Source organism: Numenius arquata, chromosome 7 (genome assembly GCF_964106895.1).
Source record: "Numenius arquata chromosome 7, bNumArq3.hap1.1, whole genome shotgun sequence".
In the NCBI taxonomy this organism is placed as follows: Eukaryota; Metazoa; Chordata; class Aves; order Charadriiformes; family Scolopacidae; genus Numenius; species Numenius arquata.
Window position 1 is genome coordinate 14,723,333 of NC_133582.1, and position 13,714 is coordinate 14,737,046.

At 45.5% G+C, this 13,714-nt stretch overlaps 1 protein-coding gene across 1 annotated transcript in view; it reads right to left on the reverse strand.

Annotated features, from left to right (window-relative positions):
- Nucleotides 1-1,186: 1,186 nt before the first annotated feature.
- The window catches only part of SCML4 (Scm polycomb group protein like 4), a 48,617-nt gene continuing 36,089 nt past the window's right edge, over nucleotides 1,187-13,714 (reverse strand). Inside the window, exons 6-7 of the mRNA XM_074150947.1 lie at nucleotides 6,489-6,634; nucleotides 1,187-1,312 (exon numbers count right to left, since the gene is read on the reverse strand). Of these exons, the coding sequence (XP_074007048.1) occupies nucleotides 1,187-1,312; nucleotides 6,489-6,634 (272 nt within the window). The remainder of the gene's footprint in view (nucleotides 1,313-6,488; nucleotides 6,635-13,714) is intronic.

Below are 13,714 nucleotides of genomic sequence, written 5' to 3' on the forward strand. Positions count from 1 at the left end.
CATTATTTTTAATCCACTTAAGACAGAAATCCCAGCACATCTGCATATGTGCTGAAAGCCCCAGCGCAATCAGGAACCAACCCTACCACGTCCACCCTGGACCTGACCACCGTTGCCAAGTGCAGAGATGTGCCCTGCATTGCCAGCCCCACCCGGGGAACGCTCCCACCCAGCTCCCTCGCTTTTTAAAAATGCAAACAAAACCCAAACCAGAAATTCTTCTTCTTCTCAGAGTGCCACTGCCACAAACTGTATGCCAGACAGAAACGGCTCAGGGAAGGCAGCCGACAGCTGAGCACGCCAGACACCGTGGGAGCCGTCCACCCCCTCTTCGGCGTAACGGGAAACATCCTGTCAGAAACACTCTCTGCATTTGGGCTTTTCTTGAATTAATTATCTGTAAACAGTGACGGGTTTATCCTGCTGGGAGCCTGCGATTCCTTGTCGGTGTTTATAGATGTGCTCGATAGGAGAGTTGTGATGGTCAAAGCTCATCAGATAGAAAGCACCATGGCATCAGAGCTCCAGCCTCAAGTCTATTAGGGCTGCTCCCTCTAGTGGGAAAAAGTACTTTAGCTGCAAATCCCCCTCTTTTTTTTTCCCATTTTTTTTAACTTTCTTTTTTTTTTTTAACTCTCTTTTTTTTTTTCTTTTTTTTTTTTTTTTTTTTAAAGTGAAGAATCAAGTTTTCCAGATAGTGCAAGACATGGGACAGTTCCCATCAGACAATAGATGACCAAACGCCGTGCTTTTCCAGCCCCTGAGCATCAGTGCTGGAGCTGGAGCCCAGTCCCTGCAGGTCAGCGGTTATTCCTCCGAGGCAGACACGTGGTAAGACTCTTGGTTAGTCTTCCAGCAGTCCTCAGCATATGCCATAGCTGTGTTTGTTTTTGATTTCCCACTTCTGATTACAAAAATAGGACTTACTATAATCATAATAATATTAATGATAGAAAATAATTACTGTAATTATATACTTTTTGGCAAATTATTAACACAAAAAGCATCCCAAAAGACCCCATTGGATTAAAAAAAGGTGACAATGCACAAATGTTAAAAAAGACAAAGTCTTTGTTAAAAAAGAGGGAAAAACAATCTGCAAATTAATGCATTTCTGTAAGGCAACATGTTACCTTTAGTTTTCCATCTAGATTTAGGTCAGGTTCTGTTGTTGTTCAAGAAATTGTTAGAACTTGGCTTGCTTGAGCTTATCAATGTGGTAACACAATTTCAGAGCAGGTCCCAGTTTCAGCCCCAGGTACTTCATGATCATGTCACTTTTCAGCAGCAACAAAGCATTGCCATCAATCTCCTGGTTCCAAAAGAGAGAAAGAGAATCAAAATGTGTTAACCCTGTTCCAGTGCTGTGTCCTGACACATTAAACAAGGTGAATCAGAAACAGCATGCCTTTTAGAGTACAGCTAGCTAAAATGTCATGCATTTTAAAATGTCATTTAAAAAAATTAAAATCTGTGGTATGACAGAAGGAAACTCTAAAGGAGGGGTTAATCATATAGTACTTTTTATCCTTCAAGGAGCTGTAAGATTTGTCTAGGTTTTCACTTATTTTGCAATTAAAACAAGGATTTTTTTAAAAAATCAGGTTTGCTCCAAGCCCAATTCTGGGAGAAACCCGTCAACCTTGAGAGAAAGGACTGAGTGATGGAGAGAAGGAGAGGGATGTGGCCTCGTGAACTGCTAATGGCACACCGCTGAATCAGTTCCAGCTTTGTCCCTGGCTATCTGCATAGGATTTCACATATCCTCAGTGCATTTATATCGGGTGATATATATATATATATGTTTCTTACATCATAGTAACGTGCTTATTTTATTAATATTAATATCTATTATTAATATTATCATTTTATTAAAGTTAATAACATATATTCAGATTTCATTTAACCATCACGTAAGTGCTGGAAATTACGACTGCGTTGAGTTTTTTATCACAGACCTGTTGGCTTGAAAACCTTTTGAAACCACAAAGTGAGCACAAAGTAGCTTGGGTGCACAGAGAAAAGGGTTCTGTTTTACTATGGGCTGTAAAACACAGAAGCTTTCAGCTACACCGTGCTTCCTTGGATCCTGAGCTTGTATGTTTTTTCCTGACTATATTAGTGGATCTGCTAAAAAACACCACCCCTCTCCACAGTCTCCACCACACTTACATACTCGGACCATTGGAGCTAAAACATAACTAGTGCTATTGTGTGCAAAGCTACATGCATATATACACATACTAATGCTGCATATATTGTATTCTGGTTTTGATGGTCAGATCTTTCCTCTGTGATCCATTACCTACTAATTAAGCAATACTATGGATCCTAATTTGCCCTGATCATTATTATTCCATTCAGTAGGTGATTTAGCTGATGAGCAGTTAAGGTCACTTTCTGATTAACTCAATCAATTAATGCTCTTCATTTTGCAACCCCCACTCTATCCATAATAGAAACTCTCTTCACCTTCCCCTTCTCCTTCCCATTATTTTAAGGAAGCTAAGGGAAAGTAAGAATAAGTACTACATGCAATTAATATTTGCATAAGAAAGAAAAACAAATTCCTGGAACTGTGGTGCCATAGGGTAAAAATACTGTCAAGGGTTTGGTGCGGGGGTAGCTGTTTCTAAATGTTGAGTTCAGCATTTTCTTATTTCCTTTATTATTACTGTGTAGGGGTCAAAATTAAACTCCATGACAAGAGTATGCCAGAGGGAGCATTCATATCCAATTAAATATCCCATATTAGCCACGTCTCTGTGCAGATTGTTGGCTTGACTTCTCTACAGTGTTACTGTGTCAGCCTTTTTAAAAACTAATTTAAAAAAGAAAAATTCTATAGCATGGTCCCCAAATCTGCAATAGCCCCACCAGAAGATCTTGAATGAGATCTGGAGCTGGTAAAATTCAGTGCAATTATCTTGTTTCACATAAGTTGAGATCTGGCCCACTGCAAGTTAGAACATTGCAGATCGTTGCCATGTTCCTGCAAGGGGATGGACACAGCAAACGTGTGAGCTGTGAGGTCATGATACAGTGGGTATAAACATACACCTTCCACCTGCAAGAATGAGTATCACTATGTTTGTGCCAGCTTCTTGCAGCATTTGTTGTGAGGCTACTGTTCAAAAAGCAGAGCAGCCCCTAAACAGGTCCTGTGCCATGCAGACAGGTATTGCACCTGGTGATGGATGTCCCCCAGGATCAGGCTTTTAATAAGAAAAGTTAAACCGCCCATCTTCATGGGTATTTAAGCACTTATTTCTGAGTAAAATGAAAGACATCAGGATCTATATCCTGCTTGGGAGATATACATATATATATATTTATATATAAATCCCTACTTTTGTATTCTGCGATCTTGTGAACAGATTCCAACCCTGGTAAGGCCACCACCTGCGACAGGAGTGCAGTGAGTGGCATCTCAGTGGTCAGTGCTCAAACACTCCAGATGAAGAAGGTCTAGGGAAAGCTGCATGCTCACAAGTCTGGTGTCTAGCACAGGCAGAGACAGGTTTCTGTTTGAATAAATTGGATTAATTATGTTAAACTCAAAGATTTTTGTCTCTTTCATACATGCATTTGCCAATCACTGGCCATAATTAAACCATCAGACCATAACGTTGCTTCAGTCCCTTCCAGCTTGCATTTTCTACCTGCTAATCACCTGCGTAACTCTTTCCTCTCCTCCATTTCCCCTTCCTCAGTCTTTCTACCAAGTCTTTCTTGCTGAGAGAGAGTACTGCATGGGGCTTTCATGCAGTGCTGCTCCAAGGTCCCTGCCAGGTCGATGGCTCCTTTGCACGAGGCCAAGAGACCTGTCAGTTATGAGCTAGGCTTTTCTCAGCACATGTCCCTGCAGAGGGAGCAGGGGACAGCAGAGGGGAGGTAGTAGGCAGTTTCATGGTCTTTGGTGGACAATCTCAGGAGCTGCCTGTGACAGAGCTCCTTGGATGCCTCAGCAAGAAGAAAAGCTTCTGCTCCTGGTGGGAAGAGCAGAGCCACGGTCATCCTTCAATGCAGATGGCAGCTGTGGAGGATGCGGGCTGCACTTCCTTACTGCACCCTGGAAGAGCCGGCTCTAGGGACTGCAGGCAGCACCCAAATGTCTTAATACAGAGGTGGGAAAGAGCACTGCCTGCTCACAGAATAACTGCCCCGGCCTTTTCTTCCTGGTGGTCCCACCACCCTCTCTCTCGCTGTGTCATAGCTCAGATGAGTTGATTGCCAAAGCAACGATTTCAGGTGATAGCTGGGCCTGGTCAATGACAGTAAGTGCTTCTAAGTAAATTATGCACCTGCTTCATAGAAAGATTGAATGTACAGGAAGATATGGCTAAGGTTAATGGACTAATCACTTGTCTTTCACCCCTGGGGTCTCTGTGCTAGTCCAGATGAGATTTGAAGGCTGAAAAATTGCAGGGACATATATAACTCGAAGGTGTAATTGAATTGAGTTGTGTGGCAATCTCACACCTACAGCATATTTTGCAAGGAAACCAATGATAAGTAGAGCCCATGGGTTTTGGGTGTTCAACAGAGGATGACAGGGACAGTCTTTAGTGGCAATTTAGCTTGGTCTCTTTGGTCACAGAGCAGCTGTATTATCGTGGCATGCTCCAGCTGGCCCACAAGTGCCTGGACCATGTCACTGCCCTGCTGCTAGATAAAAGCACACTGTGCCATCCTTTGCTGAAGTGGAAACTAGACAAAACCTGTACTTTTGCACTGTCCATATTCACAAGATGAACTTTAAATGTTTCTCTCCTTTGTTCTGTAGCTATATGCCTCAGACCATGGCAATTCTCTCTCCCTTGCATGAAGAGTTTTCTCTTGATGCACAGCCCCTTCTGATAGTCTCAGAAATTCATGCTAAAGCAAGTTCCTTTAAATCTAAAGGTGGCTTATTTATCTGCTTGGTTACCCACACGGCCAGCGTAGGACATGTTTTCATTGTCAGCTTATAAGGCAGATCTGACTTCTCTGCAGAAGGCAAGGAAATTAGGCTGGCACCTGACCTGTAATTGCAGATTTGGTCCTAGCACCACTGTGCCTGCTCTGTTGTTCTCATCCCACCAGCCTGTCTGCAGAATGGCAGGTGGCTTCAGTACCTGCCTAGGGTGAGCAGACATCAAGGCCTGTGTTCATCTTCATTTTCATCTGCTCCTCAGCCACCTCCTCTCCTCAGTATCTGGAAACCCTGCATCTGGGGTGTAGCTGGAAGTCCATCAGTTGTCTCCCTCAACTGTTTTCTGCAGCCCCACAGTCCCACCTGTCCCCACTGGCCCACAGGCAAGGAGCAGGGCCTTGATCAAGCCCTCTCCCTTGCTTTGCAACCTGGTGCGCTGAGCAGGAGTCAGGGCTGGGAAGCTCTTTTCGTTTAGACCTAGGTCCAGGCACTAACATCCAAAGCTATGACCTTCAGCTGAACACAAGCAAGTCACTTTTAGGGTAAAATCCATTTTCATAGCCAGACTGAATTGATCAAGGAGGGATGGAGGAGGAGGAGGGGGCTGAAGGTGCTATTACATGCATTGGTGCCGACTCCATATACAACAGCAGACCAAGAAACTCAAGATCAGATGTGTGTTTACAGTCTTCCCCTTTACAATTAAGGATAGTATCATTTCCCCCACTGGAGATCGCCTAGCAAAAGCAACTATCATATTCTCCAGTGAGTCAGCAGGTCTGTTAAATTTGGTTATGTAGTCACGTAATACCAAGGGGAAAAAGATTAAAAGCTTGGCTGTTTTGGGTTTCTCCTGCTAAGTGTCTAGAGAAACATAAAAAATCCTCTCCAGACAAGAATCATAGGTACCCTGGGAAAAAAGTTGTCGTTGAGATGAGGCTCTTTTGTGACAATGTGACAATGAAAAATAAGCACCAGATCCTCTGTGCTTTCTCTTAGGCTTGGCATGGAAACAATTCACACTGACGTAGTTGGGAACAAGTAGTGAGTATTTTCTCAAGACATTGTTAGAGTCTCCCCATTGAAGGATAAATAGAATAGAATTAGGATAGCATAGCATGGCATAGAATAGAATAGAATAGAATAGAATAGAATAGAATAGAATAGAATAGAATAGAATAATAGAATAGTTGGAAGGGACCTACAACAATCATCTAAGCCAACTGCCTGACCAATTCAGGGCTCACCAAAAGTTAAAGCATGTTATTAAGGGCATTGCCCAAATGCCTCTTCAGCACTGACAGGCTTGAGGCATCGACCACCTCTCTAGGAAGCCTGTTCGAGTGTTTGACCACTCTCTCGGGTGATAAGTCAACCTTTCTTCAGCCTGACCCCTCCAGTGGTACTGAACACCTTGCAGGGTCCTGCATTCAACCTGGCTGAGCACAAACACTGCCTGTAGCAACCAAAGGCAGCTGAGGGGGTGTGTGTGATGTGTACTGCCTATCTCTAGGGACTGCTCACGCACTTAGCTTCAATTACCCAGAAGTGGCAAGGGCAGCCTTCTACATACGTGTTTTCTGAAGAGCTCCACGTGGGGACCTAAAGCATGAGGGTCTGCATCCTTCACAAACCAAACCACGTCATCCACTGTCCAGGTCAAAGGATTCTTGCTTGATGGCCGAGCCGCGTCCTGTCGTTCTGGTGAAGGACTTGAGGCTATTGGTACAAAAAAGCCCACAACAGCACATTACAATGGCACGCAGCGGTTTCCTCAGCTTGTGAGCGTGCAGTGGTACTGCAGCACTGGATGTTGGATCTGCATGTGCAAGCATCAGCCTGAGATGGTGGGGTGGGTGAAAGAAGGGGACTTGGAGCAGTTTCCAACCTGACTACTTATCAGGAGACACAATCCCAGCTGGCGAATTGCGTTAAAAAACATGAAATCCTCAAGTTCCTGCTGGGGAGGGAAAAATGTGCCAGCTGCCAGGCTCTTAAACCGAGCTGCCCCTGCTGTCTGATCTGCAAGCAGTGGGGATCTTGGCTCAAGAAGACACCACCCTCCCACCTGGAGAGAAAGCACTTCAGCACCAAACAAAGGAGTTTGACATTGAATGCAAAGGCTAGAGGATAAGATCAGGATTTAGCAAATAGTTGGGGTTTTTCTTCACATTCAGATATTCAGATTTCTTCACATTCAGACTTATCTTAGAGCTTAAAGGAAGGTCCCTAGTCAATAACCTCCTAATCTTAGGCTCTCACAAAGGTGATGGTCCCCAATGAATGCCTATTTGGAAAGCTACTAAAACATGCAAAGATGAACATTGCACATGTGACTTTTTAATGGTATAAGCCCTGGATGATTTAAGGTCACTTCGGCTTGCTGTAGCTTTAAATCAAGTGAATAAAGGCACATTGGAATGAAAGTGCATTTATGTTTTTATTCTTAGTCTCTGCAGAATTATAAATCTCAGCCTCTACATGAATATAATTTGCACCCCCACTTACGCTGCTTCACTATTACAATAACTATATTATGCTAGGTTACAGGAAAGCTGTTTAAATTTGTTTATATCCACACCAAGCAATCTTTGCATTAGCAGGCGGCAGCCCACAGATGTATAAAATGTCACTTGCCCAGACCTGCTCATCTCTTTCCGTTAAGGCCCAGTTTTTAATGAGAGAAGTGCAAATGGTGAGCAAGCAGGCACTTCAGAAGACAGAAAAGGAAACAGAGGAGGGCAAGTAGAGGGAGACCACGGATACCTAAACTGGCGCCTGGAGAAGTCCCAAGTAGCCAAGAGGGCTGAGCTGCTGAGGAGAGATGGGCTGAGCTCTCCAGAGAAATACTGAGCTTATAGAGACAGAAGAAATCTATGTGAATCCCCATGCATGACTCAAAACACGATCCTAATGCATGTGAGCAAATGTCCGGGGCTGGGTTTGTGGCTTATGTACATTGTGATTCTATTGACTTCAATAGAGCTATGCTCATTTATATTAGCTGAGGATCTGCCCATATATGCCCAATAATGGCTTTATGTGCATATTGGTCCTTTTTTTCTTGCCACCATGCTCATCCTACAGTATAATGTAATGAGGTATATTTTGCAGTTACGAAGGATGAACTCCGGAAAGCAGCAGCGCTATGAATGTGCAAATCTGGTCGATGGGCTTCATAATGGGATGTGATGTAAATATCATGATAATTACACTCTCATTTGCTAAGTCACTGTTCTGGATATAAAGGACAAGGAATAGCCGCAGGTCCTCTTAATTAGACAGCGAGGATTGGTGTTCGTATGGACTCAGACAACGCTGGGCTCTGCTCGCAGAATAAATGCAATACACAACGGTACAGACACCATCTGGAGCCTTTGGCATGAAACAATGAAGACAAAGAGTGCAAAATGAGCAGGATAATCTTGGCCAACCCCTGGATCACCAGTAACATTGAGTAACTTTGTCAGGAACAAGTAGGAGACCTAAGACTTGTCTTGGAGGCAGAGGGGTGAGTATTTCTCCCCTGCTTGATCTGCCGATGGACTGGGTGCCGGCTGATGTGTGGAGATACTGTCCACTTGAGCACCTCAAACTAAAGGCAGGAAGAAAACCAGACTTTCACAAACCAGCTGGGAAATAAAGAGCAGGGAGAGAAAGGTTTGGCTGTACCCAAAGAATTGTAGAAGTTTATGCTACTGCCATAATGTGGTCGGGGGAGATGTGCCACTACCAAGGATCACCTTTTTTCCCTTAAATTTGCATGAATGTAAGGAAAGCCCATGGGGCTTAGACTGGGATTCACATTGGGCGCAGAGAGAGCAGCCTGCGGGCCAGTGACTCCTGCCCACAACCCGCTGCTTCCAGAAATGCCAGGAAAGGGCAAAGGGGAACAGAGAGCCCCCAGAGAGGTCAGGAGCCTTCACAGGTATTGGAAATATCTGTAATGAAAGGAAGGGGGATGAGAAGAAAAGGTTGAAATGACAGGGGAATTCTGTTCACTCCTTTGCAATCTAGCAATCAATAACATAAATCTGATTTTTTAAAGACAAATATATAAATGACCTTTCTAAAAAGACTGCATGGCTAGAACTGTTCCAGGCCCCAGCAGGTGAAGATAACCCTTTCAGATCCCTACCTGAGGTACAATATAATGATATAAAACCAAGAATTTATGTGTAGATACTAACTCTTCAAAGATGGTTTAATCTTTATTTACCTACCTACAGTCAAGTCCTGGACTCTCGGCCACTTTTTCATGAATTAAGATGTGTTATTTTATTTATGTGTAAGGGGCTACCTTTAAACATTGTTAGCAAAACTGGGATACCACCAGCTTGCAGACAAATGTCTTGAACACTGTGGGAGAATGGCTAGCTGAGAAGGGTCACGTAGACATGATCCAGCTGGCCGAGCAAAAGCTTGAGAAACATCGGATTCAGCCCCCGTAACTACTGGGCTGGTAAAGACACCTCGTCCTTGACTATAATTGTTGTAAGATAACAGAGAGGTTGCAGCTGCTCAGGCATGGGAAAAGAGGATGAAAGTAACTGTAAAGAAGGAACCAAGGGTGGAGTTGATCTTTCTAAGAACTAACCAATCATGAGCTTAACTTTTGTAATATGTATGAGCTAATTATGTTAGAACATAAAAGGCCACTGTGTGAATCAATAAACGAAGCTTGCTGATCACTCATATTGAGTGGCCCTGTCTTCCCTCCGTCGCGACAAATGGCGCCCGAACAGGGACCCTACAGAGGGCTGAACCTGCGAGCCACGGTCAACGGAGTCTCAGTGCTGGTCCTGTAAGCAGCGCAGGAGGCGAAAGGGATTAAAGGAAAAGGTCCCCGCGCCCGAGAGCGAAAGGGATTAAAGGAAAAGGTCCCCGCGCCCTGGAGCACCTATAGAGAGTGTCCTGCCGGCTACGCGCCGCCGAAGTCTGGAAGGCTGCAACAGCGCGCTGACGAAGGTATGAATAGACAAGCGGCGTATGATCTGCTCAAATGCTTTTTAGAAAAGCGGAGCATAGAAGGTTTACATTGTAAAAAGGAATTACCAGAGTTATTAGCTTACGGGGCAGCTAGAGGATTCTTTGCCAATCCCGATACAGTTTTTGAGGAAGAGGAGTGGCGGAGATATGGGGATAAAATATTTGATGAAGTAATAAATGATGAGAAGTTAGCCAAGAAACTGATGAAGCCTTGGCGTGCAGTTACGAACGCTCTGGTGATGCATAAAGCAGAGCAGAGAGCTGCTGCTGCTGCGTCTGAAAGGTTAGGGGGATTAACTGGGACGGGTGCAACTGCCTCGCAACAAAAGCCAGGTCCCCCTCCCTCGGGTTGCCCGTTGCCTCCCTCGGTTCGCACTATAGTCGTCCCTGAAGGGGTAGCGGGAACGTGGGAGCACTCGGTCTTTGTTCCATCTCCTCCCGAGTCACCTGGAGATAGTGAGGACCCATCGGCCCCCCCGATGGAAACAGAAAAAGGAGAGAAGTCAGAAGAAAGTTATGCAGGGAAAGGAATGAGCCATAATCCTTCCACGGAGGGGCAGAGTATTATCACAGAAAGACAGAGGATGTGGCAGCAAATTGCAGAGGAGGCGATGGCCTCCGGAGATAGAGAATTTGCCTCGAGCATTGTACATGAGGCGTTCCCGGTAACTTACCAGCTAAATGACCAAGGGCGAATAACTGCCACAATTCAGAACCTAGATTGGAAGTTATTAACTCAGTTGCGATCCACGGTGAGTGACTCAGGGATCAAAGGAGAGCCCACAAGGCAAATGCTAGACTTTATCTGGGGCACCAATATATTACTCCCGGGGGATGTACGTAGTATTATGAAGTTGATTTTGACACAACACCAGCAGCTGTTGTTTAATGCGCATTGGCAAGCTGCTTGTCAGCAATCAGTTGCCACAGTAAGGCAACCGGGAGATCCGTTACACGGAGTCACCCTTGATGAGCTATTGGGGGTGGGACTGTATCTGCGGCCAGAAGCACAGGCACTTATGGGACCGGATAAAGTAAAAGAATCAATGACATTGGCAAGACAGGCTTTTGATCGTCTTAAGGAACCTGGAGGTGTGCCTTCATATATGGGTATTAAGCAGGGAAGGGAGGAACCATTTGGCCTATTTATAGATCGAGTAGCAGACGCCATACAGGCGGCCGGGGTGCCCGATTATCTCAGAGGCACTATACTAAAGCAGTGTGCTATACAAAATAGTAATCCGGCCACACGCAACATCTTGGCTACATTGCCAGGGACATGGACTATCGAGGAAGGACTAGAAAGGATGGCTCAGGTACCGGTAGGGCCACAGGCAATGTTAGTTGAGGCAGTAAAGGAACTAGGGAATAGTTTAAAGGAACACGCGCAGGCTACGCAGAGTCAAGTTCTTGCAGCCCTTGCTCCTTTGCAAGCCTCCGTTCATCGATTAAATGCTAGTGAATCATCTCGCCCACGATGCTACCGTTGCGGCGCTGCTGGACACATCAGACGGAACTGCGACGCCGGCTCAGTATGGTGCAGAAACTGCCGGTCGGACAACCACAATGAGACTGCATGTCGCGCTTCCAAACCGGGAAACGGACGATTCAGCGGGAAGAGCCGCCCCGCGCCGACACAAAAAGCGGCTGCATATCCGGCAGCACTCAATCCCTTCAGCTCAGACCAGCCACAAGCGGAAGCCTCGGCTTGGACCTGGCAACAGCAGTAGATTGTACCCTGTTGGACTCAAAGCCTGTCAGCATTGCTACCGGCACACAGGGACCAATCTGTATCAATGGACAAGCTGTCGGAGCACTACTTATAGGCCGTTCATCAGCCACCATGCTGGGACTTAATGTGTTGGTGGGACTGATTGATAAGGATTACCACGGTGAGATCCAGATCATGGCCCACACGTTATTTCCACCGCTCTTCATCGCTAAAGGCACCAAGGTGGCGCAATTAATTCCCCTACCACATCTTGCGGGAGCCCTTCCACCGCTGCAAGAGCAGCCACGAGGGCAAGGAGCCTTTGGATCTACAGGACAAATGGCCTTACTAACTGTCGGCTTGCGCCAAAGGCCACAACGCCCGGTTGCTGTGCAATACGCCAACCTAACTATATCACTTGTTGCTCTTCTAGACACTGGCGCTGACATCTCCATAATCAGCACGCATAAGTGGCCGGCTCAATGGCCGACCTACGCGAGCAACGCCACGGTCACGGGAGTAGGAGGATTGACCCTTGCTCGCAAATCACCCCTTCTACGATGGACCATAGGGGACAAGGTACCATCTGGGTTCCCAGCCGTTGGGTAAGGCCCGCCATCGACCACCCTGAAGTCGCCGCTGAAGGTGACCCGACTAATCACCGTAAACCAACGGACTGAGACCGCTGCGCCTGAGTGTGAACCACGAGGTCGCAAAGACAGAAATTAATTGTATAGTCTGTGGGGTTTGTAACCCCTAGATATTATGTGCATGCTATTTGCTTAGAAGTTGAAACAGAGAAAATGGTTAATTTAGGTATAGAAAGCTTTATAGTAGTTGCCTTAGTTGTAAGCATAAGAGCCATCCCATATAGCGAGATGTTTGACCCACGAGAAAATGTGTGGATAACTTTAGCTCGATCACTCAACACGACCAGCTTTTGTGCAAGCCTAGCAACACCCCGCTCCCCATTTACTACGTGCCTTATAGGGGTGCCCTTGACCAGTGTCACCTTTAAGGTATTTTATGAATCCCTCTCAGTATTAAGACAACAGTATAAGGTGACAAGCAAAATCCAATTCATGTGGAATGACATTGCGGAAATGTTTGAAAAGTATGACATTTGGGATGATAAGCTCCCTGTAGGTCCCGAACCACAGGAGATTGATCTAGCGGACTCCCTCAACGCCAGTTATTGCATATATATTGGCACTGAGAGTTGGACCGGGGAGCAAAAGGAGGGACGCATGGTCAGGGAGACGGCCCCTACAATCCTCTCTCCAATAGAAAACCATACTAGTTGGAGGAAAACCTGGTGTCAAAGAATGGCCCGTAGTGAGAGTTCTCCAGCTCCTGGCACTGTACTGCCCAGGCACCTTCCAAAAGGATTCTTTTTAATCTGCGGCAACCGAGCATGGTCAGGAATCCCTTCAAACCCTCAGGGAGGACCATGTACTATAGGCCAACTTAGTCTAGCTGCGCCACTAATGCACCCTAATAGCACTCACCGATATCGATTTACAAGAGACACTTCCTACAGCCTGACTAGCGATTGTTCCGACCAAATTAGCCTCTGGAATAAATGGGAAGTTATCTTTGCATCCCTTTTTACGCCAGGTATTGCCGCAGCACGAGCACATAGAAATTTGAATAGTATAGCATGTTGGGTGGCAAAGCAAGCCAACGCAACAAGCAGAGTCCTGTCCGAACTTGCAGATGATTTATCCACGGTGCAACATGCAGTATTACAGAATAGAGCCGCGATAGATTTCCTTTTACTAGCCCACGGACATGGCTGTGAGGATTTCGATGGAATGTGTTGTATGGATCTGGAGGATCATTCAAGATCTATCCATAAAGAAATTCAATACCTAATGACACATACTCAAAAGATACAACAAGATTCAGGATTCTTTGGCCTGGGTGCTCTTGGAGACTGGTTGGGTCTGTCCGGATGGCTGAGAAACCTTTTACAGACGGGATTGCTAGTCTTAATCATTGTACTAATAGCATTGCTTTGTGTGAGTTGTGTGTTGTCTTGTATGAAAACCCTTGTGTTACGGATGTTTAACCAAGCCTATGTCATTCAAAATAAAAAC